At 34.0% G+C, this 26,666-nt stretch overlaps 4 protein-coding genes and 1 non-coding gene across 8 annotated transcripts; all 5 read right to left on the bottom strand.

Moving 5' to 3' along the window:
- Positions 1 to 299: 299 nt before the first annotated feature.
- Positions 300 to 12,718, bottom strand: LOC105195058 (zinc finger protein ubi-d4). 3 transcript variants are annotated; one of them, XM_039451768.1, is made up of 9 exons: positions 12,254 to 12,718; positions 12,057 to 12,166; positions 11,337 to 11,573; positions 11,016 to 11,221; positions 10,714 to 10,783; positions 8,847 to 9,002; positions 6,629 to 7,066; positions 2,163 to 2,275; positions 300 to 1,822 (listed from the first exon to the last, which is right to left on the bottom strand). In XM_039451768.1, exons 1-9 carry the CDS (start codon positions 12,343 to 12,345, stop codon positions 1,691 to 1,693), a joined length of 1,554 nt encoding a protein of 517 aa, XP_039307702.1. In that variant the 5' UTR covers positions 12,346 to 12,718; the 3' UTR covers positions 300 to 1,690. The 3 variants fall into 3 exon arrangements, with proteins under 3 accessions (XP_039307702.1, XP_039307703.1, XP_039307704.1); XM_039451769.1 differs by lacking the exon at positions 8,847 to 9,002; XM_039451770.1 differs by lacking the exons at positions 300 to 1,822; positions 2,163 to 2,275 and adding an exon at positions 2,598 to 5,954.
- A 445-nt stretch (positions 12,719 to 13,163) lies between these two features.
- Positions 13,164 to 17,196, bottom strand: LOC105195057. Its single transcript, XM_011160273.3, has 2 exons — positions 16,140 to 17,196; positions 13,164 to 14,759 (listed from the first exon to the last, which is right to left on the bottom strand). The coding sequence occupies exons 1-2, from the start codon at positions 16,152 to 16,154 to the stop codon at positions 14,202 to 14,204; spliced, it is 573 nt and encodes a 190-aa protein (XP_011158575.1). The 5' UTR covers positions 16,155 to 17,196; the 3' UTR covers positions 13,164 to 14,201.
- Positions 17,197 to 17,340: 144 nt separating this feature from the next.
- On the bottom strand, positions 17,341 to 21,597 carry LOC105195056 (threonine--tRNA ligase 1, cytoplasmic). Of its 2 annotated transcripts, none has more exons than XM_039451767.1 (5): positions 21,411 to 21,597; positions 20,893 to 20,976; positions 18,766 to 20,321; positions 18,399 to 18,688; positions 17,341 to 17,772 (listed from the first exon to the last, which is right to left on the bottom strand). In XM_039451767.1, exons 1-5 carry the CDS (start codon positions 21,462 to 21,464, stop codon positions 17,627 to 17,629), a joined length of 2,130 nt encoding a protein of 709 aa, XP_039307701.1. In that variant the 5' UTR covers positions 21,465 to 21,597; the 3' UTR covers positions 17,341 to 17,626. The 2 variants fall into 2 exon arrangements, with proteins under 2 accessions (XP_039307701.1, XP_039307700.1); XM_039451766.1 differs by having other exon boundaries at positions 21,276 to 21,590.
- Positions 21,598 to 22,775: 1,178 nt separating this feature from the next.
- Positions 22,776 to 22,848, bottom strand: Trnar-acg. The gene has a single exon. It is a non-coding gene; the product is annotated as a tRNA-Arg (tRNA).
- A 471-nt stretch (positions 22,849 to 23,319) lies between these two features.
- On the bottom strand, positions 23,320 to 26,041 carry LOC105195055 (UPF0488 protein CG14286). The gene is made up of 2 exons (XM_011160270.3): positions 24,095 to 26,041; positions 23,320 to 23,867 (listed from the first exon to the last, which is right to left on the bottom strand). The coding sequence occupies exons 1-2, from the start codon at positions 24,113 to 24,115 to the stop codon at positions 23,343 to 23,345; spliced, it is 546 nt and encodes a 181-aa protein (XP_011158572.1). The 5' UTR covers positions 24,116 to 26,041; the 3' UTR covers positions 23,320 to 23,342.
- Between the last annotated feature and the right edge of the window lie 625 nt (positions 26,042 to 26,666).

The following is a 26,666-nucleotide window of genomic DNA, read 5'->3' as shown; positions in this document are numbered from 1 at the left end:
GCTATTTTTATGAAAAATGTTATATTTTTCGGATTACTAACTTCTTTTTTAATATCTTACATTACATTTTGTAGATAATAATTATTTATTCTATAATCGTAGAACGTAGTGCCCCTTGGCTTAAAACATCGCTGCCAATATTACAAAGTAATCGTAATAGTCGAAAGAAAAGCTAATCCCTGAAATATAGCACCTGTTCGTGAGTCATGTCGTTTGTTAGATTTCTTTCTCCTACAGAGAGAGAGAGAATTAAAAAAAGTATACAATGGCACGCAATAAGACTGCTCTAAACTTAATAATCCGGTTTGTATAAACTAATGTTTATTTTCAAATTTGCATACATAATGTTAAAAATAAGCGATATAAAATATAAATCTATCGCTCTAATAAAAAGGGAGAACTTAAAAATGAGTCGACAAAAGTTTCAGTGTATTAATGATAGTACAATTAGGCGGTCGTAAAATCGTCAAATTGGAAAAAATGAGGTTTTACATTAATCAACGAATACCAAATATCACCCACAGCGCCGTCTTAAATTAAGTACATTTAATATATAAAATATAAAAATACTGAGCTATAAATGACGAAGAACATGTAGAATAATTTTTCCTCCAGTACTGCAAGTCTGTATATGACAGCTATGTCCGCTACTAATAGCTATGTGTAAAAGCTTTTAGTATCATGATACATACAGAGAAACAGATAATATTCTATTTATCACTATTCATGGAACAAATACTATTAATATCATGATCTAGAATATGAATTCTTTCGTTTTTCCGTATTTCCTTTTTCCTATGAGAAACCCGGCTCGAGCCCGGTCAAGTCGATAGCGAGGAGCTAAGAGTTAGTGGTGAAAACTCGAGAGATCGCCAAATTTTCGTTAAATTTAAGCAACTGTAAAAGTTCTGAAAGCAACCAAATTTCAAATATCATTGACTAAGAGTAGAGTAGAATCTAGAACTAGGAGAGTATTGTCCTATTTAGCGATCTTTAATTAAATCTTCTTCGTTCGTTTCGTTAATAATATCGCTGTAAATATATATACATATATGTAATATATATATTGTCCAATTTATCCAATATATATATATACATATATTAACATATATATGTTTCATATATATATATATTATATACGTCAGTTTCTAAAATGAGCAAAAAATACACTTTGTTCAGTACGAATGTAAAATCTAACATCGTCGGTAAATCGAACTCCGTCTTTGTTTTTTTAAAATTAGTAATCTCTTTGTTCGTTCCGCTTACGGAACCTTGCTAACAGTTGGGTTGCGACGTCTTTCTTCATACATCTATTCGTAGAAGCTACCTCAAGTTAAATTATAAATACGTGTTTCCTTACATCTTTATCTCGTTGAGATCACCAGTGCCTGAGATATCTAATGTAATATGCTATATAAACGTATTCTCCTAATTTATTATTATTATCATTATCATTAACATAATTTAACGAAGATTAAACGGGATTAATGATCAATGCAAATTTCTTAATAAATAGTAATCGATGAAGTTTCAGCTTTTCCTTTCTTCCTCTCCTTGAACAGATTTGCCGGTGTATATGTCGTATAATACTATTATGGGTGAGCTCGTGAATACTCTCCTAATTCTCCTAATAAGATGGCCGCTATACCATAGCGATGAATAGCTCCGTGACTTATCTATGAAAGTGGACTTAATCACGGTGATGAAATTCGGCTATGCATAGGCGGCAAGACCAGGAGCCCTCGGGAGGTGACGCAAGAGGCGGAGCCAGACAATACATGTGGTAGCCACGATCACAGTCGTCACAGAACAGCAACTGATCCTATTTCAGTTCGCCAAACCGTTAATATCAGGTATTATTAGGTCTTGTAAAGCGCATATTATATTTATTTTCAGCAATTTTCGTATATTTCTGATTATTTTTAGACCCGCGTCTTTGAATTATTGAATAAACGTTAGAATAACTTACGAGACGATATGTATTATTTAAAAACGAGATGTGTTAAAAACAAAATGATAATGTGAAAGAGATTCTCCGATAATCCGATTTCTCTTGCGATAAAATATCGAGATTAATAACGTTCGCTCTATTACCGTCCACGGAAGTAAAAGTTGTTGCTTACGAGAGCCTGCGAAAGAGATTACGGAATATAGATACTTACATCGTTGTCCGAGGTGCCGCAAATAGAGCAACATTTGCATTCGATACATTGCCACCTGTACTTGCGAACAGAAACGATCATGTTTGCAGTGAATTGCAAACAAGTTGGATGCCCTATAACAAGAACGTACGCACGTCAAGGAACACGCATTTGGGACGGAACGAGGAATCTGTCGTGGGATGCGAGTAGAAAGGTGCCAGGACAGTTATCTTGTGCCGAAGAACAGTGAACTCCAAGCTATTGTTCATTTTTATTATTACTTTTTTTTTCCATAAATCATTTATTTTTCGATGCTTTCTCATCGCAAATCGAATTTTTACACTTATGTAAGAAAGAAAGAGCATGACAAAATTTGGTCCACAAGAGTACGACTCTAGACTATGTCTTTCACCTTTCCTCAGCACTAAAAACGTCCGGAATAATGATACGTCGTCATGTTTTTCCGCACAGAATATTTTATTTCATGATATCTGTAATTTCCTTTTTTTTTTTTGATGTTGCATTTTGAACATACTGTTATTATTTGGAATAATAGGTGGTAAGTAATAGCAGGGCGTACCTTGGAATAGTTCACGTTCTTTCTTGCGCAGCACAATATAAACGTCGCAGATGCACACTCTCCCTCGCTCCTTTCCTCTCTTTCTTTCTCTCTCTCTCTCTCCTCTCTCATTCTTTCGCGCTCTCTCGTAAATTCTCTCTTTCATTGTCATGCATACAACACGCAACTCATATAACGTATCACATTATTTATATATATTATATATATATGAAGCCATATATATATATTTATATATAACTAGTGTGACTTAAATACTATTATTTATAAGCCTCATTGGGTATTGCTTAATTAAAACTGCCTAATAACAAATCTTCAATTTTATATATAACAAGGAGGAACTATATATCTGCATGCTTCCATTGTTTTTATACCATGTGAGTTTTTCTTACGAGAATCTAAGGATAATATAATATCAATTTATACAAAAAATTAAAATGTAGTACCCTCTATAGTCTGCCATATTAGCTATATCATGTTAAATAATAGAATATCCTATGTTGTATCGTATGTTATATGTAAAGAAGCTGTAACACATCTTTGTTGATAGCCTTCTATACTTGAGTTACATAATATATGCATATTAGAAAGTACTCTGTAACATGAAGCTCTACGATTAAAGAAGACGACTGTAAATTATTTCCAAATCTTTCAGAAGTCGAATATATATAATATATATATAAAAAAAAACAACGTACACGCACACACGTCCACGCGTGTGGTCGGAAGTAAAAAAGTTGCACGACTTGTGTAGCGTATAAGTGTAGAAGAGTACAAGCGACATTTAAAACTGCGATATACCTACATGTATATATATATATGTATACAATCGGCAAAAAATATACAAAATAATTCGAGTCTAGTCGAAGGTAGTTTCAACACGCCCAGTTTCTCTATATGCCTGAAAAACTCATAAGGTATTACATTAATTTCATACACGGTCTTCTTGTTATCCCTAATAAAATGATATTTGTACGAGTATCAAAGCCTGTATAAAACTAAGCTATGTCAGATTTCTACAAAAAAATATTAATCACAACGTTTATGTGTGACACCTCTCGTTAGAAAGATACCTAATTAAAGAAACAAAAGAAGACACTCAGTTGTAAAAAGAACTTCTTTTACGATTCTGTAAGTGTAGCTTTATCCCATATCTTCATCTTGCTTGTTAAATATGTAATAAATATATTGCGTCATTACAAATAACAGTAATATAGCAAGGGGCGGTTATACTATATTAGGTCGGAGAAGCTAATGCCCACAACTAAAGGTAATTAAGAGCGGCAGATACAATGGAATGTGAGACATATTAGAAAGAAAATCAACGAGCAGTTCTGATTAAACAAGAACGCGCACGATCGCGTTTTTTTCCTTTTCTCAATCTTTACAACGAAATCTGATACATCACTGCGAGCACTCTGTGTTACACACATGTTAATTAAAATTCACGTAAATATAAAATATCATCTCACATGTAGCGCTCCACAATGGGGAAAAAAAAAAAACGTCAATAATCGTAACTCCGCTAATGCGAGAATGTAAAGTGAGGCCTTTTGAGTAATAACTTGTCTAAGAGATAACGAAGATGTGTGTCTGAGAGACAAATTGTTACTCCAAGTATACAGCTTTTCCGTTTAACGAAAGATTTTTTACACGATACACTTTACAAGGCTATGTAAAACGTATCTCGCGTCATAGCGCGAGCGTCCCTCTCTCATTTCTACGAATCCCCGATCCACTCTCAAGAGCGAATCGGGAATTATAATTTTCGATTATAAAAATATAATGAACACATAAACGAGTCGTTAAACAAGTACCAATTAAAAATTATCGTAATAGATGAAACATCATTCCCACGGTCGCATTACTCAAATCTCTTATTCGAAACTCTTTCAAAGTCGCGGAAGGTACGGGAGATCCCCAGAATTGCACTCTCTCCTCTTTCGTTTATCTCTCTTTCTGCGCTGCGCTCCTAGTTCGCATCATCTAAAACCTCGTAATATCCAACAAACGCAAAGCCACCAAAATATGTACAAGCGTTCGGAAAACGTAGAAATATTTAAATGTGACGCGGTCAACATCTCTCGTTATCTTACAATAAATACGTTGTTTTCATTAAAACGATTCTCATGATTGTGCTGGATATAGAAAGTATATATATATATGTATATATATATATATTTATATTGCATCTAAAATTTTTCTAAACCTGCCGGTGCGTTTCTCACGCCGTGCATTCTCGCCTCCTCCCCTTTTGATTTCTAACACAATAACGAAAATATCGGGATACACTGTCAAACAGAAGACAAACACATCCTCCTCAATATGTGCTCTGGTGGTACTGTGCAACAGGAATTTCAATAAATTTGCATTATAATTCCGCGCAAAAGCAAAACGATATCCGTCAATATTTGCTACCAATGTCCAATACACGCATACACACACACGACGAAAATTTGACTTCTCTCAACGATGACGTTCTTTTAGTTTCGTGTCTTTTTTTTCCCCCCGTAATAATTACGCGTTACCGATTCCGATATCTTAGAAACTAATCATTGAGATACTATAAATCACAGCAAATTCGCGTAGTAAAGGAATTCCTGAAAATTCCTATTACTCAGATGCGACAAGTTGCACCATTGACAAAACGATGTTTTGTATTCCTCGCCTTGACTAGTGTATGTAAAGCTCGTAACCGTTTGATCTACACTGTGCAGATAATTGAATGCTTTCCTTTCTTAATTATTGCACCCAGTTGCAACAGTTGCGTGTGTTTTTCTACTACCCTTGGCGGCAGTGACAAAACGCGTCACGCGACAACTGTAACCCCATACAACTCAAAAAGTTATCCCCGTTATCTCGGTAAACCCAAGGCATGTTGAAGAACATGATCTGCAAAAGCCGGATAACGGATACTTCTACAACGGCTGCGCGTACAAATACCGTTCGTTCGTGATTAACGCATTAACGAAAGGGATTAAAAAAAAAGAAAGATGAATACAAATGTAACAGATAATTCTAAACATCTCGATTGCGCGTTTAACAATTGTAGGTACGTTTGGAATATACGAATGGAGAACAGCGAGATCCTCTTTGCGTAAGGAAGGGTACGTACGCTTGCTTGCTTGCTCGCTTGCTTGCTTGCTTGCTCGCTTGTTTGCTTGCTCGCTCGCTTGCTTGCTTGCTTGTGCTCGTAAAATTAACGAATTACTTAATGTCTTTCACGATATTAACAGCTGAAACATGGAAGTATAAACGATTATATATAGCATAAACACGTATATATATAATATATACCCAATATTCTTCGTAACGCTCCGACAACGGCATCGGGATGCCGACTAAACCATCGTGTCACTAAGTAATCTCTAAGTCATGTGCATCCCGTAAATAAGCTGCTGGTCATCTCGCACATTCGCGCGTGTCGCGAGGAAGCGTACGCAAGATATTACAACAAAACCGATTTCTTCGTTCGTTCGTTCGTTCTTTCTTTTTTTCTTTCTTTCTTCTTTTTTGAGTTGTATTTGGCTATGTATGCACAAAACGCAGTGCACGTTAGGCTCGCAAAGAGACGTAGAAAACAGAAAACCGCCATCCGTAGAAACGTATGGCTCTCACTGCCGTTCCGGAATATATTGATTTCAATGAATACATGTAACTACATGATTACCATCGTCGTCATCGTCGTCGTCGACGTCGTCATCATCATCGTCGTCATCGTCGTCATCGTCATCGTCATCGTCATCGTCATCGTCATCGTCATCGTCATCGTCATCGTCATCGTCATCGTCATCGTCGTCGTCGTCGTCGTCGTCGTCGTCGTCATCGTCGTCGCACGCCGACGACAGTGCGAGTTAATTGTGATTCGCTCGCCGTGTATACTTGCGCTTGATCTTTTCCTCTGGCTTACCTGAGCGGCCGCAGTCGCTGCACGACACCAGCTCCTCGGAACCGCCGGTCTTCTTGTTCTGCGTCGCGTCACCCAGGCAGAAGTCGCAGTACGGGGACGGCTGCGCCGCGGACGACTTGCCGCCGGCCTTCTTCTCCGAGTTTGGTCCTCCGGGGGTGGGCGGCCCGCCCGTGGTACCCGCGCTTTCCGCGGACGACAGCGAGGAGACGGCGGTGCCGCCAGGCGAGGAAGCCGTCGGCAGGTGATCTTCTTTGATCGCCGGCACGGTAGGTGACACCGGGGCGATGGGCGTCTGCACGGCCGTTTGCAGCTGCTGTTGCTGCTGCGACTGCTGCGGCTGCGACGCCGTTCCCGCAGCGGGTGCGGCGGTAGGCGTCGCCGGGGAAGGACTTGAGGTATTCGAGGAGGTAGCGTTCTGACGACCCCGACGTGTACCACCTGATCACAAACCGATCAACATACCCAGTTGCGCTTTGCCGTCACAAGCTGATGACCATGCACACCGGCTTTATATAATAGACAATAGACAAATTCATATTCGACTCTTGCTCACTCTCTCTCTTTCGCTCTCTCCCTTTCTTGCCTTCTCTTTTTCTCTCTCTCTTTCTCTCTTTTTTATCCGTTCATAATCGATTCAGTTATACCGAAGTATATCTGCAAGGGCCAAGAATATTCACAGAATTAGAAGCTGAGACGATGAGTTTATCCAAGTATATACAGAGTCCTCTAGATCCGTTGTCGGATCTCACAATAAAAAAAGACAAAGATAGAAATCGGAAGAACGATACATGAATAAGCCAATTATTTTTGAGATATTAATCAAAAGGACAAATCATTGAAATAGAAAACCGAATTACAACCTGATTTTATGTCAATTTTAACTTGAGAATCTCTTATCAATTATTAATATTGCAGTTATAACGTAAAAATCGAAAACTAGCAGAAGAAATCGACTCGAAAACAACGAAAGTATGGACCAAAGTGACGATTATAGTAGAGACACTCTGTATGTCGAACTAATTACTGAACAAACTGTTTACACATACGTACGTGAAGCGGTCCCTAATGCCCATTCTTTTTCTTATTCGCATTCTTCGTATAACGGAATCAATTATTCGAAACTTCACAAGACTCAATTGACTGTTACAACAAAGAAAACAAATCTGATTATATGTAAGTATAACAAAGTGCATATGTCAATCAATACATTCCATCACCAGCAGCAAAATCCAAGATATAACGACGAGATATATCGATTCCAAGTACAGACAGGTACAAACAAACGGCTTTTTAAACATATTGGAGCTACAAGTAACTTCAAAGATACCTATTTGATGTTTCAACAAAGCCTCAACATTAATAGGAGAATCGAAGCCAAAATCGCTCTAGGAGTAATATAAGCGTCAAAATAGCAAAGAAAAAAGAGGCTCTTATACTTGTTAGACTCATTCGTAAAAAAAAAATACTATATAATCATGCCGAAAAGGAATACAAAAAGATCTACTAATACAAGACAAAAAGAAGAGAATGAAAAAGAAACACGCATACACACATACAAAACACTCAAGTGTCACGACATGTCATAATCGAGCCGGAGAATACCAACCTATAGGACTCGATAATCTTTTTTCTCTCTTTTATATATATGTAAATATATATATAAAAGAAAAAAAAAACTTTCCACTATTGTTCTGAAGCATGCTACTGCAAAATACATGCAGCACAAATAATTATCGCCTTTTCATTCATTAAAACATTCCCATTTTTATATAAAATATATTCTATATATATATATATAAAAGATGTACACAAATATTTAATCATAAAATGCAAAGTAAAATTGCTTATATCGTACTAACTTAAATATCATTATATTCGTGTGATATAAATGGCTTGACACATAATACGTAATCGTAAGAAAATATAAATTCCATACATATATATTTCGAAATATAAAATTAAAAGTTAAAGAAGAAATGTCACGATATCTTATTTGCAATGCATGCACACACATTTGCAGTACATGTAAAAAAATATATATATATATTAAATTGTTATATTGGGATAAGATTCTTGGATGAGTTGCATGACTGGGACAAGATTGAAGACAATGGCGAATGGGACAGGAAGCGGCGGAAAGGGAGAGGCAGAGGCTAAATATTAAGGTTTACGCGGACTTAAAGGAAAGTGAGAAAACTGAGCTGATTTTGGCTCCAACCTGGCTGGTTCGAAGCAGCGGTGTCTGCAACGCTCCTAGGTTCAACTTCGGCAGGACTGGGACTTAGTTCCTTAGCAGGATCACCGGAGGAAGTAGAGTGGGAATGACCGTAATGGTAGACCAGACCGGGTCTGGTCTTATACCGTGCGCTGCATACTGCAAAAGTGCAAATACTGTTTTCCCGCAATCCATCCAATGCAACGTCCAATGATAAGACAGACCTTTCGTTTAATGGACGATCAAGGGAGATAGATACGGGACAGTAAAGCTGATAGGGCGGGGTCAGGGATAGCATTTGCACACCTTCCGCACCAGTACACATCCCTATCCACCTACGATTCTATATGTGGACAAGCAGTGAAGGAGTTCCAGCCCAAGAAGCAAAACTAATACGATGCAAGGCTTGATGCTTGTACTCCTACAGAATGAGCTCGCTACAGTGTGAGCCAGTACATTCTTGCTCTGTTATTATTGCAGGTAGAGCTAGTCCGAAGATACTTGGGCCGGTAATATTAGCTCGATTATCAACGAGTGAATTCAATTACTCCGTTAAAATTGTGTCTTTAACACGAGCTTTATAACCAGACCAAATGTCTTTAGATTATCTGCTAGTCTAACAGGAGTGGTTTCAAGAAGTAAACAGATTGCAGGCACATTCGAGTTAATTCATAGACTTTGTGTTTGGAAAAGTTTGACCAAATTAGTAATGAATATTATACTCCTTCCAGATTTTAAGATTGTTCAAAGAGTTATTTTAATTTTCTTTTTTTATATTTTTTTTCTCTTGTTTGCTTATGCTAAATACACTTGAATCCAATAAATTTGTGCATAATAAGTATATAAGCTATTTCTCTAAAAAAAGACATATAAATTAATTCATACATACTGACTCGAGATTCAAAATTTTTACTGTGAATTTAAATGTTATGTGATGCTTATAAAATACTATTTAAAATTCAAATTTTCACTGTTATGCGATTGGCATGTAATATATGCAATTAGATAATAGTAATTTACTTATGTAATTAAAAATGTAATTTACTTATATTTAATTCAAATAAAACACAGATATCAAAAGTTAAATGAAAAGATTCTAGTTTAACTGCAATATTTTCTATTTTAGTACAACAGTGAAATCATTGTAAGCTATTTGCATGGAACATTTTTATCACATCCAGCTTTTAATCATTTTTAATCCAATTAGTAAATATAGAGAAACATTTAAGAATATAGATATAAAAAATGTATACTATTTATGCACAAAGTTTTGGATACTTGGAACTAGTCTCTGCCTTGCACTCAGAATCATACCATGACTGTCCATATATTCAAATAAAGAATAAAATAAAATAATAAAATATAAAGTTCTCGCGTAATATAAAATCCTTATATTGAAATTTGTTATTTTTATCTGTTAGTTTTGCTATTTAGACTTTTAAAAAACTGGTTAACATATTATTAATTATAATCTCTCTGAACAAATGATATTAAGATCGCGATAATGAGAAAGTAAGACTAGAAAGCACCTTCCCGCATTATATAGTTATAGTTTGTTACGTATCTGAATCACCATTGTCTGGATTATCATTACATGAGATTATTCAACTGTATACTATCATATATTTAACTGAAATATTTAACAATTTATTTCAAAGTTTCAACATATTTTATATATCATAATCAAGTTGTAATATTTATTTAATATTAATATGAATATAGATAAGAAAAATTAACAAACTTTTTTAAGTTTATCCGTTTGTAACTTATTTGAAATAACAAACGTCAAAACGATAATAACGATAATATTTATAATAAACTAATAACAGGAAGAATAATCATTTATAGTTGTATCTATGATTAAACTTACGGTCACAAACGAATGGTTTATCAGTGTCAACAGAGTCGTAGTTCGTCTTTTTACGTCCACGGCCACCACCCTGAATTAAATAAATCACATTATTAAAATCACGTCTAGAGATCGTCAAAAAGACTTAAAGAATAATTTATAATAATGTGTTTTTATAGCTTTAGAAATATAAGAATCAATTTATTATACTATATTTAAGATTTAATGTTTTTATACATATTAAAAATGAAATATTAAGTATAATAAATTAAATAAATATTTAAAATATCAATTATATCTACTGATTGTTGTTTATAACTTACTTTCGTACGTTTGCCGCCAGGCGTATCTGCAGAAGGTGGATGACTACGAGCAGGATGATGACCACCTCCACGCGTTTTTCTGCGTTTCCGTTTACTGCTATAACTCTCTTCGTAATCATAGTCACTATCTGGATCAGGTTCTTCATAAGCGTCCATGTCTAACATATCTTGCTCATCATAATACCAAGCGTCTTTACTGTGTTCGTCTGAAAACATTTAAATATTTCATTTATATGAAAGATAAGAATCAGGTGTCTAAGTAAAATAATATTGATAAAGAAAAGGTTTATATAAATTGATGTTGATTATTTAATTTTATACCTTTAAGTGCCACCGAATCTTTGCTGTCATCATTTACATGGGTAATAGTTTCCACACCTTCTGTTCCATCCTCTGTATCTCCTCTTGGTCCTCGTTTTGGATGTAAATAATGCATTAAATATTGTCGGCGTTTCTTTCGCCATCGTTTACTTGGATAGGTATAAATCTGACCATGTAATAAACCTGGTAACCTTTCTCTCGAGGACATAAAAAGTGCGGAGTGATTTTGTGCGACACCTGCGATTTCAAACAAGCTATTATTTAAAAACCACCTTTTAAAAACCAAATCATATTTATAAATGCAGTAATTTATATATTAAAATCAACTATTAGAGTATAAAAAATTAATTAGTACTAATCAAATTAAATAATAAATTTCAACAAATTAAATAATAAATTTTTAATTTTAAATGTAAATCATCATTGTACTGCCAACTTAACTAAGTTAACTAAGAATTTATACACTTCATTATCTAATTAAGTATAAGAGAGATGCTTGTCAGTTTAGGGTAGTTAAAAAAAATCAATATTTTGAAACAAGTCTTTATAGAATAGAGTCATTATATTGACCATACATTAAACAAAAAATCAATATTTATATACAATGTTTACAACGAATCTGATAAAGATAAATCAATAATGTCGAAGCACTATTAACCGATTGTCTAACTCCGCACAGCAAGCACGTAAAATTAATCGGAGTAATCGATTGCATCTTACCTGTTTGCGAGTCGAGGAAGGGCATGCGGAGGCGTCGTTCCCTGCATAGTCGGCTATTGTAATTGGAGGAATTCTCAATGGCTTCTCTGTAAGCCGTGTCGTTGAGGAAGCTGCGAAGCGGATCGATACAGTTAACTCTCGGGCCGCTCCCCGACAAATCGCGTTCACGGACTATACGGGAGGGAATTAATACGTACCTCTCGATTTTGCTCAGATTACTTTCGTTCACCACCTGTATTATTCCGCTGTTACCGTGTGCCATAGCTGGGGAGATCGCCACCGTCGTCATTTTCGGACAATTTCGTCCCCGCGCTCCTTCACTCGCGTCCCCGTCTTGTGCCGCTACGTTACGTTCCTCGCGTGACGCCACTGACGCCGTTCCTTGCCGCTCCGCTTTCTTCCCGGAAGTGGCACCGCGATGGTCAAACGTCGCACCGCGCGATACAGGTCTTTCGATAATAACGCGAACAGCATTAGCGATGAACGTTAGCTAGCAATACCAATGTACGTAATACAATTTTTACTGTTACGCTAAGACAAACGGTAACGATGAGTCGATGGAAAACACTTGTGCATTTTATTGATTCGACTGAATGAGAGAGAAGCCTCGAGAGCAGCAAGAGCAGCCATCCTTGGCTTTCTCGTGGGACCGATTAAATCCTCGTTCACTAGCGCCACCGGATGTCCACTTTTGCACATGGTATACTATGTATCACATCCATTTTGCGACGCTGCCGATAAAAATGTCATGTCAAAAGAGAATGTGGTGCTAAATCCTTAGGAAGAGGATTTCGAATTTCGGGCGATTTCTGGCAGGCGCGTATTATACATAAATATGATTTATAAATGGCAAATATATACGTGTTTAATATTGTACAGCAACAAACAACAACAATAATAATAATATAAAATAAAGATTAATGGAATAATACACATATATGAGTGTTATTACTTTTTTATTTTGTCTTACAATTAGCCATCGTTAATTTAAATTTGATATAAAATATAATTTTGCTTTTATTTAAATCTTATTTTATTTTATTGACAACCAATTAATCACAAAAAACCTACTAATTATGATTAAACATAAAGAAAACAAAAACTAAATTGATAGACAATTCGCTGTTTTAATTGCTAAATATTCTGACACTATATGTACTATTTTTACTAGTATAATATACTGATATAAATAAAAATATCTATAATTAAAATATGTTTGTACAAATTCTTTCGTTTTAGATTAACTTATAAACATATACTTAAATCATGTTAAACATTAGTATACATATTGTTGCATATAACAATTAGAAATTAAAATATATTTGTGAAAGAAAACATGTTTGTTAATTAAATGAGAAAAATACTTTTATCATGTTTTGTTAATTTATATCTAAGACATTAATTATTATATGAAACAAATGAAAATTTCTAATTTATTTGGTGATATTGAATTAAATGGAGTAATGAGTTTACGTATTTCATATGTGTTACCTTTTTCTATTAACTTCATTATCTCCTTAAAATTTATTTGTGGTGGAAAATTGAAAATGATCATAATTGGAAATTTCTTTCACATGAAACTTAATAAACATAGCCAAATGTATTCCTAAAAATTCTGCTTTATCCGAAATCGCAAAAGACATAAGCTTGAAGCATTTTCAAACTCAATATGACGTAGCAAATGATTGTTATGCATCAGTAGCTGTTAAATATGATTGTACATTGTGAGTTAAAAATTTTGATGGTCTAAAAAATATCACTTTAAAATATATGTGCAGATTTACCACTTTTTTAACAATATCAAAAGACTTAGAATTTCTTGAAAACTTCACTTTTGATGAGTTTAAGAATGAAGAATCTATCAAATTTATATTAGGAGACAATTGAAATTATGTTATATTAAAATTGTTGAGCGATACTACCAGTAACTACTTTAAAAACTGTCTTTTACAGAAGGTAAAAGAAAAAGATTTAAGAAAGAAATTTATGTCTATCTCAATTAAAGTTTTTTGAACGCATGTTATTATTTATTATTAACTCACAAACAGTAAAGTCATACGATTATGATAATTTTACACATTTGTTATCAGTAGTTGTTACATATGATGTACAAACATTAAAATCAAATATGTGCATTTATCATCTTTAATTAAATCCAGTGTCCTCTGATAAATTTAAAGATGAATCTGCACATATATCTTTTGAAATGTCGTGTTTCGGATTAACAATTTTGATCTCGCAACGTATTACAAGTGAATCTGAATAAGGTCGAGGTTTAAACGAATATTCATTTAACATTTTTAAATTTCCTATATAACCCACAATTGATTTTGATGATACTACTTCGTGAGCCGGGTAACTAATAGTAGTTGTACATGAACCATTAAACGGTTCCTTAGTAATTAAATATAATTCTATATTGTATGTTATATCTTCTCGAGAGGAGCCTGGAAAAGCAAGTGGAAGTCCCATTTTAATCGCATATTGATTTCGCTTATCTCCACTTTTTGGGAACGGTGGAGATATTAATATTTCCATCATATCACAAAAATGTGTAAAATTATTAATTGTCCATGTATAGTCATATGTAATCATCTCAATGCTCGTTTGACAATAGCCTTTAGAAGACGAAGATATACATAAAGAAGACTGCTTCTTTTGTGGGAGACTCACAATATTTTCAACTTCTTTTTCGTCAGAAATCTGGAAATAATTTACATATTATAATGAAAATCAAAAGAAACTAAATGTTTCCTTTTTAAATAAATGGGTTGAATGTCATACATATATTTGGACATTTAATAGCACGCGTAAACGATACATAATGATAATTCTAGCAAAAAGAACACTTCAACCAGGCTATTATTTTTCGCAAAAATTTTTTATGGTATTTGGGAAAGGAAAGAGTAATTGACACCTATTAGCATCACTATTATTAAATTCAACATCAATTTAATATTATAATAGTATTATTTTCGTTTAACTGTATTTCAAAATAGAAAATTTATTGAGAGCTCAAATTGATGAACTTGGAAAGGGAAATAAAGTCACATAAGAAATAGCATACAAATACAGTTATAATCGAATAATATTCATCTTTAATTATTTGTAATTTCACATATCATCGTTATTATCCTATTATTTAAAAATGTCAGATATATTTAAATTTTATCTTTAATTTTTGATTCATTAACAATTTTTTCTACTAAAAAAATTAATTATTTTAATTTTACTGAATAATTTAGCTTTTTTGCAGACATCTATTTTTACTGTTTTTTGTTTCTTATACACTTAAATTTTAAACTTTTAAAACGATCAATTTTAGAAAAATTTTTACTTCTTTATAAAAAAAAAATTATAAACATTTAAAGAAATTCAGTTCTTTCCTCAATTTCTAATTAATTCATTAAAAATAAACTATTCAGCAATTACTTATCTAAATAACTATAAAATCTGCAATTATAATGTTAATAGATATATTACATCAATTTTTATATAGTTGGCATTGTATTCAGTTATTACGTATTTGTGATGAAACAATAGAAATTATCGCAATATCTACTTTATATAATATATAATATTATATAATATATTATATAATATATCGCATATCTACTTTATATAATATATGTATATATAATATTTTGATAATTTTTATATTCTTTTCGTTACAAATATGTAAAAATTGAACGCAATTCCAGTAAAAAATTTTTTATATATAATTATACATAATTATATATACATGTAATTATATATACTTTAATATATATGAACATATTGATATATAACTATACATAAAAAATTTTTTACCGGGATGCCATCTCACTACTCCATGTACCAATTAGCCTTATGGTCTCCTCTACTTTCTTTTTCAGAGCATCCGATCGCGTTTTCAGCGTATCTGTGAGGTGTACTATTTTTTACACGTTTGGGAAAATTCAATTTAATAATTCTACATCGAAATATCAGTTTGATTATTTTCATTTTGTGTAAAAAAAATGCGCGCGTCAATTGAGCCTAAATCCATCAAAATCGGAAATGAGATTCTTAAATTAAATAATTACCAAAATATCGTTAACTTACTGTTTTCGCTGCCATTACGTGCTTGTTTGTCGCTAATATCTTGATTAAACTTGAGATTTTAAGTTTAATTCAGTTCAGTAAATGCTGGTAATCGTCTCTTTCTCCTGGATGGCTTTCTCCTGGATGGGGACGATGTGACCAGATGCGACCTTCTTCTTCTTCTTCTTCTGTTAGTGGTATACCAGTCCCACTTGTAAGTGTTCAGGGACTATACGACAACAGTACCAGTATGTTTTGTAATAAATTCTTACGGGTACATGCGGAATACAAAGCTTAGTGGGGATCAAACTTAAGATGGAATATGTGTCAGAAATTCTAACTGCCACGCTTTTTCATGTATTTACAATCACATCTTCACTAGTATGCGGCCAACCAACGAATCGGACGAAGCGACCATTTCAAAACAACAAGTTCAGTCACCAACGAGACATTAGTAAAGATCGCTGACCTTACGGGAGTTCGTGTGACTATTAAAATTTAAATGAATAATATTAAGAAATTAATAATGTATTGCTATCTTATTACTAATTTTATGATATGTTGTAATTCTAACATTTCGTAGATATATTTATAAATGTATTTATAACTCGCAAATTTTCGATTTTTAGGACTCCTGCACACTGGACGCGGAAATACTTGCCGCGTCACATTTTGTCGCGCGGCAAGCGTTTCCACGTCCAATCTGCAGGTGCAATTATTAAAAATTTGAATGTTATCACTTAAGTTTGATTATCCACAGAGATGATAAGTGAACAAAAAGAATTGTAATTTTGAATATATATAATGCTACAGCATTATAAGTATGCGTATTTATTTAAAAAGTATTTATATAATAAAAAAATATTAAGAATTTAATAATGTACTATTCAAATATTTGTGTTAATAATCGCAAATTTCTATCCATAGTCAATAATATCATCGCTCTTCAATTGCTGCCTTAGTGCCCCTTTGGTAGTAACGAAAATTTACCCGGGGTTAATGATCTTTAATATTTCGTTGGTGATTCAAATATGCTTCGATGAGATATCTTGCATCGCTCATATGATGATTAAAAAAAATATACATACATATATATATATATATATATATATATATGTATATATATTTTTTTTTTATCATAAATAAATATATATACATATATAATGTAAAAACAATCTTGATAATTGATAATCGCTGTATATAGTAAAATAAAGTGTGTACAAAGAAGGCCAAATATTTAATCACGTTTTATAATAAATGCTACACACATGTGTAAAATGCACATAAATTACAATATCTGTATAATATCTTGTTTTCATATTTATGGAAAGAGAATTAATGTATAAAAAATTCAAAAATGTATATTTTCTTAAACACAAAAAGAAATAATTCTCTGTAAAAAAAAAATTGATCCATATCATTAAGTTTATTATAGATTTATCAAGATATCGTGCAATATCTAGAAATAAATAAATTCGTTTTAATATGTATTGCTGAAAATTAAGCAATTATTTTAAATCACCGCTTTGATCTCTCGTTTCTTTCAAGACTTTCAATTTTACGATTAACTCATCCACCGCTATTTCACCGTGCACCGTGTTATCTCTCGTTCTTACATTCACTGTGCCAGCATTACGTTCCTTCTCTCCCACAACTGTAATAAAATTCAAGTTATTAGCTAATATTAAGAAAACAGGTGTTAAGATTACATGCCAAATGACATAATTCTATATAAGTTAAACTACTAAGTGTGACAATACTAAGCGTGAAAATCAACCAATGAAAATATCAAATGTAAAAGAGAGCTTTTATTGATCAAAGTGGACTTTGGTGCCTTAGAATACAGTACCGGCCAAAAGAATATCATCATTTTATCTATTGTGCTCAAAATTATATAGTAGACATTGGTAAGTTCTCTTGTATGATGTATGATTTAATATCAAAGCATATGATTTGATAGAGATTCGGATACTTTGAATCAAGTTATGCTGAAAAAACCTAAAAATGATTTATTTTTGATACTGTAATTTTGCGTGGATGTTACAATTTTCAGTTCATGCAAACTGCGCGCCGAAAATTTCTCAATTTTGAAATAGCCTCCTGTCAACTTAATTTGTGACTACATATTACGACTTCAGTTTAGGACTGTTTCAAAATGTTCAGCGAGCAGTTTGCATGATCTGGAAATTGTAAAATTTACAATTATTATTAGGCATCAAGGTCCACTTTAACTGAACAAGTTCTTTTATAATAATTCTATTCACGAAGAAAGATACATACCGAGTATAAAGTTAAATTGTGCAAGTTGAGCATTACGAATTTTCTTGTTCAGAGTATCACTCGAGTCGGTGTCAACTTCGACCATAACGCCAGCGTCCCAGAGTTTTTGTTTCACTTCGTAAGCGTAGTCATCGAATTGCGACGCTACCGGCACAACCATCGCCTGTCGCGGAGAGAGCCAGTACGGCCATTTACCGCCATATGATTCTGTTACGATAGCAATCATACGTTCTACAGAGCCCAGGATGGCTCTGTGTATGATAACCGGTCGAGTTTTCTCTCCAGCTTCACTGTAAATATAACAAAAATAAATGATCCGTACTCTGATTTTTTATCAAAATTTAATGACACTTTAGTAGATACTTACTTAACATAGGATAAATTGAACCTAATTGGCAACTGGAAATCTAATTGTATTGTAGCAGTCTGATGAGCCCTTTTAAGCGCGTCCATGATAGTTATGTCGATTTTAGGCCCATAGAATGCACCATCCTCAGGATTAAGACTCCACGGTTGGCCGAACGCGTTCAAGCTCTCTTCCAAGGCTTTCTCAGCCTCATTCCAGACCTCTATGTCGCCCATGAACTTCTCGGGTCGCGTGGACAAGCATAAATTAAACGTAAAACCGAGAACAGAGTAGACATGCCACAGAAAGTCGAGTGCGCCACTTATCTCGTCTTTAATTTGCTCTATCGAACAGAATATATGCGCATCATCCTGCTGGAATCGTCTCACTCTGGTAAGACCCGTCAACGCGCCCGACAGCTCGTTGCGATGCAACACGCCGAAATCCGCCAATCTGAGTGGCAGCTCGCGCCAGGATCTGCATCGAACGTCGAAAATCAAGCAGTGACCTGGGCAGTTCATCGGCTTGAGCGCGAAAGTCTCCTTCTCTACGTCGAAAGAAAACATATTTTCCGCGTAATGCTGCCAGTGTCCCGAGGTCTGCCATAATTTGCTATTATAAATATTCGGAGTGATCACCTCCTGAAATCCTCTCTTCCTGTACTCAGAGCGAATAAATTCCATCAGGGTGTTATATATGTACGCGCCACGTGGTTGAAAGAAACAAGAACCGGGCGACAGCTCATGGAAGAAATACAGCTCCTGCTCCTTTCCAATCTTTCTGTGATCTCGCTTGGCTGCTTCCTCCTGAAACTTCTCCCATTCCTTCAGCTGTTTAGTATCCGGAAAACTGATTCCGTACAATCTCTGCAATGATTCCGCGTTAGCATTCCCTTCCCAGTACGTGGATGAGTTCTTCGTGATCTTTATGGCCTTGATCTTTCCCGTGTGCCTCACATGAGGTCCTCTGCACAAATCAATCAGCGGACCACATCTATAAGCCGTGGTAGTGGGCGTGTGTATCCTCTCGTTTATAATCCGTACTTTAAATTCATTGTACTTGAACATTTCCAGGAGATCTTCTTTTGTCATTTCCAGCCGTTCAAACTGTTGTTTCTCTTTGACTATATTCTTGTAGAGACTCTCCAGATATGGGAAGTCCGCGTTGGAGATGCCCTGGTCGCCCAGATACATATCATAGTAAAAGCCATTCTCGATAGGGGGACCATAACAGAGACAGCCGCCGTAAACTCTTTCCATAGCCTCTCCAAGAACATGAGCGCTAGAATGCCAAAACACTTGCTGACCTTCCGGCTCGTCAAACTTCAACAGCTGCAATTTGCAGTCAGATTCTAGAGGTCTGTCAAGATCCCATAATTCATTGTTGACTTTTGCGATTACAGTATTATCTGCCAATCCTTGGCTAATACCTTTCGCAACGTCGTAAGGCGTCGTACGCCAGGATTTCCCAGATATCTTCTTACCATCCGGCAGAGTTACAGTTATGTTTGCAGGAGTCTTTGCTGCCACTGAGTCGTCATACTCCTTTTTCAATTTATCCCACAATACAATACGATCCTATAAAGATGTAATTGCATTTTAAGCTATTGAAGAATTATCAATTAATTATAGGAAAGAATTCAGATTTAAATAAAAAGTCTTGCTTATATTTTTAAAATTTATCAATACATTAATTAAGACCTATTTTTCAAATGTTAGTTCATTTCTTAAAAAAACATAAAGCAAGTTAAACTGAGTTTAAAGTGAGCTGCATTGGAGTACAAACAAACCTAGCGTACATAGAAAAATATTACAGCTCACAAAAATAATTATATTCACGAGGAACTAAATGCATTAAAATTTTTTTAAATTTGTTAGATGAATTTACCTGAATGAAGAATTTAGATTTGAATAAAAAGTCTCGCTTATATTTTTAAAATTTATTAATACATTAATTAAGGCCCATTTTCCAAATGTTAGTTCATTTTTTTTAAAAAACATAAAGCAAGTTAAATTGAGTTTAAGTGAGCTGCATTGGAGCACAAACAAAGCTAGCTTACATAGAAAAATATTACAACTCACAAAAATAATTATATTCACGGGGAATTAAATGCATAAAAATTTTTTAAAATTTGTTAGCTGAATTTACCTGAATGTAAGAGGGCCAAGGATCAAGCTCCGACACAGTCTTCTCCGCTGCAGCATATTTCTTCTTCATTGCCTTTGACTTCGCCTGAAAAGAAAGTGATCAAAATAAAATCCATCTACGAATCCGAATGGCAAGTCGAGTGACGCGAGGAAATGCCGCGTGTCAGGCGAGCATACCACATGCGTCAGGCGACACTTTGCGAAACAATACTCATAGGTTACGTCAGATTATTGATTCTGACGTTGACAATAGTTGATTGTATGTTACAAACAAAAGGCGCGTTTCAACGCGATTGTTACTGTTAGACAATGACATGACAACGAATTTGTGAGCAAACGATGGTACGAGGAGCGGAGGAAGCAAGAAAAAACGTCTTAACCAACCCGGACATGTGTCCACTTAGTACCGCCGTAAACGGTCCTACAAACGTGAAAACGTAAACTCGTCAGCATAGTTTAACGGTGCTAAAAAAAAAGCGAGAGAAGTTCGAGTTGTATGTAAAGTTGGGATATTCGTGCCTTATCCTCCGCCAAGGTCAGATTTTGCACGTCGGCTACCACGTTGTCGCCCATCTTGAGAGTATCGCGCGATCAGGCCGCCGGTCACAAGTCACAACTAACTTACGCTCAGCGGTTTCTGATTCTGCGCGAGTCGCAGCCAAGTCAACTGGCCAAGCGCGATCGAATTATTAGGGGCACTTAGGCCACGTTCAGCAGAAGTCGGCGCTTAGGTGTTTTGATGATTGAATCATATTATTAGATCTAAAAGAATAGTCCTATCTCAACGAAGAGAACTTCCAAGAGCCGGCGAGTCTCATTGGACGAGTTCAAGTCGACAAGTAGATTAAAATAATAAAAAAATTAAAAAAGATCAATTTTAAGTTTTGCGCTGGTAATTTATAAATATTTTGTAATTGGTTGATTTTTTTACGTTAATCGAAGTTAATGGATGAGTTCAAGCAGATGGCTAGGCCTGTTCGCCAAATGATTGAACACGATTGGTTCTTACCTGTGATCCACTGGATCCAACCAGTCATCTTCAATCGTTCAGCGAACAGGTCTATGTCGATTAGAACTTGCCCATTAACAAATCAACCAAATTTATGAATTGCCAATTGCAAAACTTAAAACTGATCCTCTACAATTCGATTTTTTAATTATTTTAAATAAAAAAATTACTTAATTATTAATCAAAAGCATGTATTACATTTTATATAAATAAATTATAATTTGTAGAAAATGAACAAGAAATACAAAATAATATTTGATCAGTTTTTAATTTTCGAATTAGCAATTCATAAATTTAATAGGTTTAATTTTTTAATGGAGATAATTGACGGTTCCAATATTATTAAAGTTTATTTGTAAAATAAACATTCTGCTGAGCATGGCCATAAAAAGATTTCTTTTTCAACCTAACTTTCGACAAGTTCCAAAATGTACCACATAGTAAAAATAAAAAATACTTTGTAACATAAACATAGTCAAGTATTATAACCATTATATCAAGCTTTAGAAAGAGAAAACAAGCTTTAATAGATTAGCCTTCTCTCTCAACACTTACATTCAAAGTTTCCATTTTTTAAATAAAGCTTTGCCTTTCTCTTTCTAAATGGCGCCTATATTTAAAATCATCTTGAGTCTGATTTTAGGTGATTTCACTAAAAAAAAAAAGCTCAGTGAAATAATCGAGTCGCATTTCGAGATCAAATTTTAAACGAAATATAAAATCTACTTATGAATATCGTCCGCGAAGATATGTACTCATTTTTTTATCTAAAGTTTTAAACAATCACTCTTGTTAACCTACAAATATTTAAATTAGATCTTTCTTACATACAAAAATAAAATTTAAATTACACAAAACATTTATAAAAAAAAAATCGATCCTGCCAGGATTCGAACCTGGAATCTTCTGATCCGTAGTCAGACGCGTTATCCGTTGCGCCACAGGACCTACATAAACGTTTAAAATTAAAAATCGTATTTTACTGAACTATCATTTTACATCAATATTCAATTACACATATTTATTAAAATCTTTAATAATTAAAAATTTTGTAAATATTCTGTAATATTAAATTTACATAACGCAGAAATAAAATAGATTTTTAATATCATGTGGGTCTACATACATAAAATCTCCTATTTTTTTTTATATCATTTCCTATTTTTATCACATTTCTATCACATAAAGTATAATATAATAATTGTACTTTATGTGAATAACGTTCAATTATTATAAATGCATAAATAAGAATCCTGTAATATTATATATTAATAATACAATAATTCCTTAAATTCTATTAAAATAAAATTTTGCTATTGTACTTCACATTTTATAGATAATTTTTCAACTAAACACAATAAAAGTTGTGCATACATATAAAATGTCAGGACGATGCTATGACGCAAATAAATTTGCACATTTTACAAATATAAAAGCTGATTTTATTGACATGTTTGAAAATTAAACTGAAATGGAGTTTCAGTTCTATTACTGTCACTAACAGTCTGTTTTGTATCTTGTAATATATTTTGCAATTCATTCGTCTGTTTATTCAAATCCTGTGTATTATGACCCATAGCTTTCTTGATAAATATTGATTTTTTATTTGAAGAGGCAGAACTAGTGAATTTAACAGCTGACATAGATTTGCTAAATTTTCGCTCGTCCTCAGCCATTTTCTCTCTGTAGTCTCCCAATGTATTTCTCATTATTTGCCTTTTTTTTATTAATGGTGCGGTGTTACTTTTCAATGATTGTAATTGTTTGCCAAGTTCCTGCATCTGCCTCTCCTGCAGCTTGCCGGTAGTTAAACTCGCCTCCAATTGCTGTATGCACCAACATAGTTCTAACTCGAAACGATCCTCCGCTTCTGGATCTAAACCACTTGTATTGCTAGCGTCTACCGTCCTGGGAGGAGCACGTGGCTGTGACACACTCTTTTTGTTCCTGTTGTTGCGTTTAGAACTCTGAAATATATAATAAATGCTCAACGTATTCAACACTGGTGGCAACCTGTCCCAAGAAACCTCAGGTTCCTTTTTAGTTATTCTTCCACAATTCATCTTTTTTTTTCTTTTTCTCTCCAACGGGAAAAGAAAAAAAGGGAAAAATGAACTGCGCAAGAAGTCCAATTTAAAATAAACCAAGCCTTTTGTTCTTCAAAACAAAAGAATAAAGATTTTCATAAAATTACCATCGCAGATTTTGGCGGCATAACGAGATTTATTTCCGCCAATGGCTTATATAAATTACAAAGTCACAATACGTTATACGTAAATTTAGTTATATGTACGATTAAAGTCTAAAATATGGATCTATAAATATGTTATTTGGCAACACACAAAGGTTATGTTTAACCAGTTTAAAACCATGTTGCGGTGAGGGTGCAGCCATCTCTTGTACATAGAAGGAAACGTATAAAAATTGCGCGTTGATAATCGATAAATCGATCGTTCGGCGCGGAAATTTTAAATTTCTGACAAGGATAAGACTTTGCAAAGAAACTTGTAAAGAAAACGCAAAATTTGAATTTAAAGCACCGCACAGAATTTGCGAATTTCCTTCAAATTACTATACTCGGCATCTACAATTATTCATTCGCCGTTTGCACATGAATTTGCGTTTAATCTATCTCCTTTCTCGAACGCGAGATTTGCAATGATAGATTTTTATCTTCCGATTACTGTGCAATAAATTTCAATGATACTCGTGCCGGTGATCGTGCTGGAATGAAAACAAAATTGCGATTATAAGGAAGGGAATAAACTCATATGTGTCGCTACATGCTAATCAGTCTTTACAATTAAGGACAGACACACGAAAATATAATTATGCAGAGAAGAAACGCAACATAAGATAGCCATAGAAGTGAGAAAGACTGCATGCAGGTACAAAGACGCGGGATAGTTTGCGAAGAAATTTAAAAGTGAGCGAATTGGAAAAAAAAATTGTTGGAAATTTCGCTCGGTACAAACTTCTTTTAATTTTCAAAATTACGAATGAGATATTCATTAAAACAAAACTTGCAAATTTAAGATATTTTGATTAATGTATTTAGTTTTCCCACAGTTGTCTCGCCGTTGAACACAATAAAAATCAATAAATAAGAGTAAAAGGAAAAATAGGAAGAAAACCTTACGAATACTTTCAAACGATTGGAAATAAAATATTTCTATAAAGAAATAAATTAGTAAGCGTGATATTTCTTTTCTTTCGATTTAGCTTGTTCTTTTGCAAAGCGGTCTTTCAGAGAGGGAGAGATATTTGTGTGTGCGTTTCGGTATAAGTAGAAGAGTGGTAAAAACGTATAATATACGAGATACACAATATATATAGACGACAGGATGACATTAATTCTTCAGAATATATTTACAAGAGCAGTACAAAGAATAACTCGATATTACACATATATATTCGTTACGTAGACTAACGAGTAATAGGTATAAGCAGGTGAACAGTTTAAATATTAATTGAGGCACGTGATAATAAGGCATTTCTACAGAGGATAGACACACGGTCGTACGCACGTAAGATAGAACGTTCAGTTGTCAAGGAAAAAAAAGCTAAAAAAGAGAATGGATCGTTCTCGGTTTAGTGACGTATTTAAATTACATCTTTATCTCCCTTGATTTATAGAGAGTAAAGCTCGGAGAAGAGATGATATACGTGAGCACCTGTATAGGTTTTGAATGTCCAGTTAACAATTTTTTTTTATCACTTCGTATAAATGTTACAGAAGTTTTTGTGAAGACAGAACTGCGTATAAATCTCACGTAAATCGAGGGAAATCTATCATTTAAATATATTCATCGGTAATCCGATGATTAATGTTGAATTGTATATGACAAATCGCTATTTCTGTAAATTAGTACTATTTGTAATATAAAAGGAGCGATATAAATGACGTAGCATAGTTAAAGATATCTGCTTGAACAACGTACGTTGCAAAGACGTATTTGATCTTTGAGACGTCTTTCGGTTTTGCGTTGTTCTCGGGACATTTAAATCAGAATCTGCGAATTATTCGCCAAATCATTCGCAAACTACGAGGAACTGGAAATTAAATATTTCCTTCTTACAAAAGTGTACAAGAAAAAATACTCTCGCAAACGTTCCTCTCAAATGTCAGTCTACATGTATTTAAGTACTCGTACATTATTAAGATAACGAGATATGTATCTATTCGCAGTTCAATTCCCTTGATCACTTCAGATCACTCCTTTGAGAGTCTATTAATTTCCCGATGTCTATCTTACGTGTTTACAATCGTTGCAAATTACATTAGTGGACGTCACAATGAAGATTGATATTCAGTGCAAACCAATTGTGCTACACTGAATAACATACCGATTTTATCTTAAAGTGTATGTGCGTGTATATTTGTGTATGTATGTATGTGTGTGTATATATATATATATATATATATATATATATATATATATGTGTGTATGTTTGTTTTATGTGTGCACAGACGCATGGTCGAGATCCCTAAAGTTTAGAACACATAGCTAACTGTCCATTTGACCGTCCAAAGAAGAGAGGATGAGTCAAAGATTGAAGGACACGTTATGTACAATACGGCAGTCATTAACATAGATCGCTAATGACACTTCCGTTAAGCGGTAAGAACAAAGGAGAAAATTCTGTATGTCCTAATTTGTCTGCTCGTCGAAGCGACGGTACCTGATCTCCGACGTATTTAACAAGTATATAAAATATCATCACATCGCGCGGTCCAGATTTAAGTACAAGATATAATCGTTCTT

The sequence above is a fragment of the Solenopsis invicta genome, chromosome 7 (genome assembly GCF_016802725.1).
Source record: "Solenopsis invicta isolate M01_SB chromosome 7, UNIL_Sinv_3.0, whole genome shotgun sequence".
Classification (NCBI taxonomy): domain Eukaryota; kingdom Metazoa; phylum Arthropoda; class Insecta; order Hymenoptera; family Formicidae; genus Solenopsis; species Solenopsis invicta.
This window is presented reverse-complemented; position numbering and strand designations above follow the sequence as displayed.

Excerpts from the sequence above, each read along its gene's own strand:
- LOC105195055 (XM_011160270.3), bottom strand. The coding sequence starts at position 24,115 with ATGCCGCCAAAATCTGCGATG. Across the intron at positions 23,868-24,094 it reads TGCCGCCAAAATCTGCGATG|AGTTCTAAACGCAACAACAG; the intron begins GTAATTTTATGA and ends TATATATTTCAG.
- LOC105195058 (XM_039451768.1), bottom strand. The coding sequence starts at position 12,345 with ATGACGACGGTGGCGATCTCCCCAGCTATGGCACACGGTAACAGCGGA. Across the intron at positions 9,003-10,713 it reads TAAACCATTCGTTTGTGACC|TATGCAGCGCACGGTATAAG; the intron begins GTAAGTTTAATC and ends GCACTTTTGCAG. Across the intron at positions 7,067-8,846 it reads CGCTGCTTCGAACCAGCCAG|GTGGTACACGTCGGGGTCGT; the intron begins GTTGGAGCCAAA and ends GTTTGTGATCAG.
- LOC105195056 (XM_039451766.1), bottom strand. The coding sequence starts at position 21,344 with ATGCTGACGAGTTTACGTTTTCACGTTTGTAGGACCGTTTACGGCGGT. Across the intron at positions 20,322-20,892 it reads CTTGGCCCTCTTACATTCAG|GATCGTATTGTATTGTGGGA; the intron begins GTAAATTCAGCT and ends ACATCTTTATAG. Across the intron at positions 17,773-18,398 it reads ACAATTTAACTTTATACTCG|TTGTGGGAGAGAAGGAACGT; the intron begins GTATGTATCTTT and ends ATTTTATTACAG.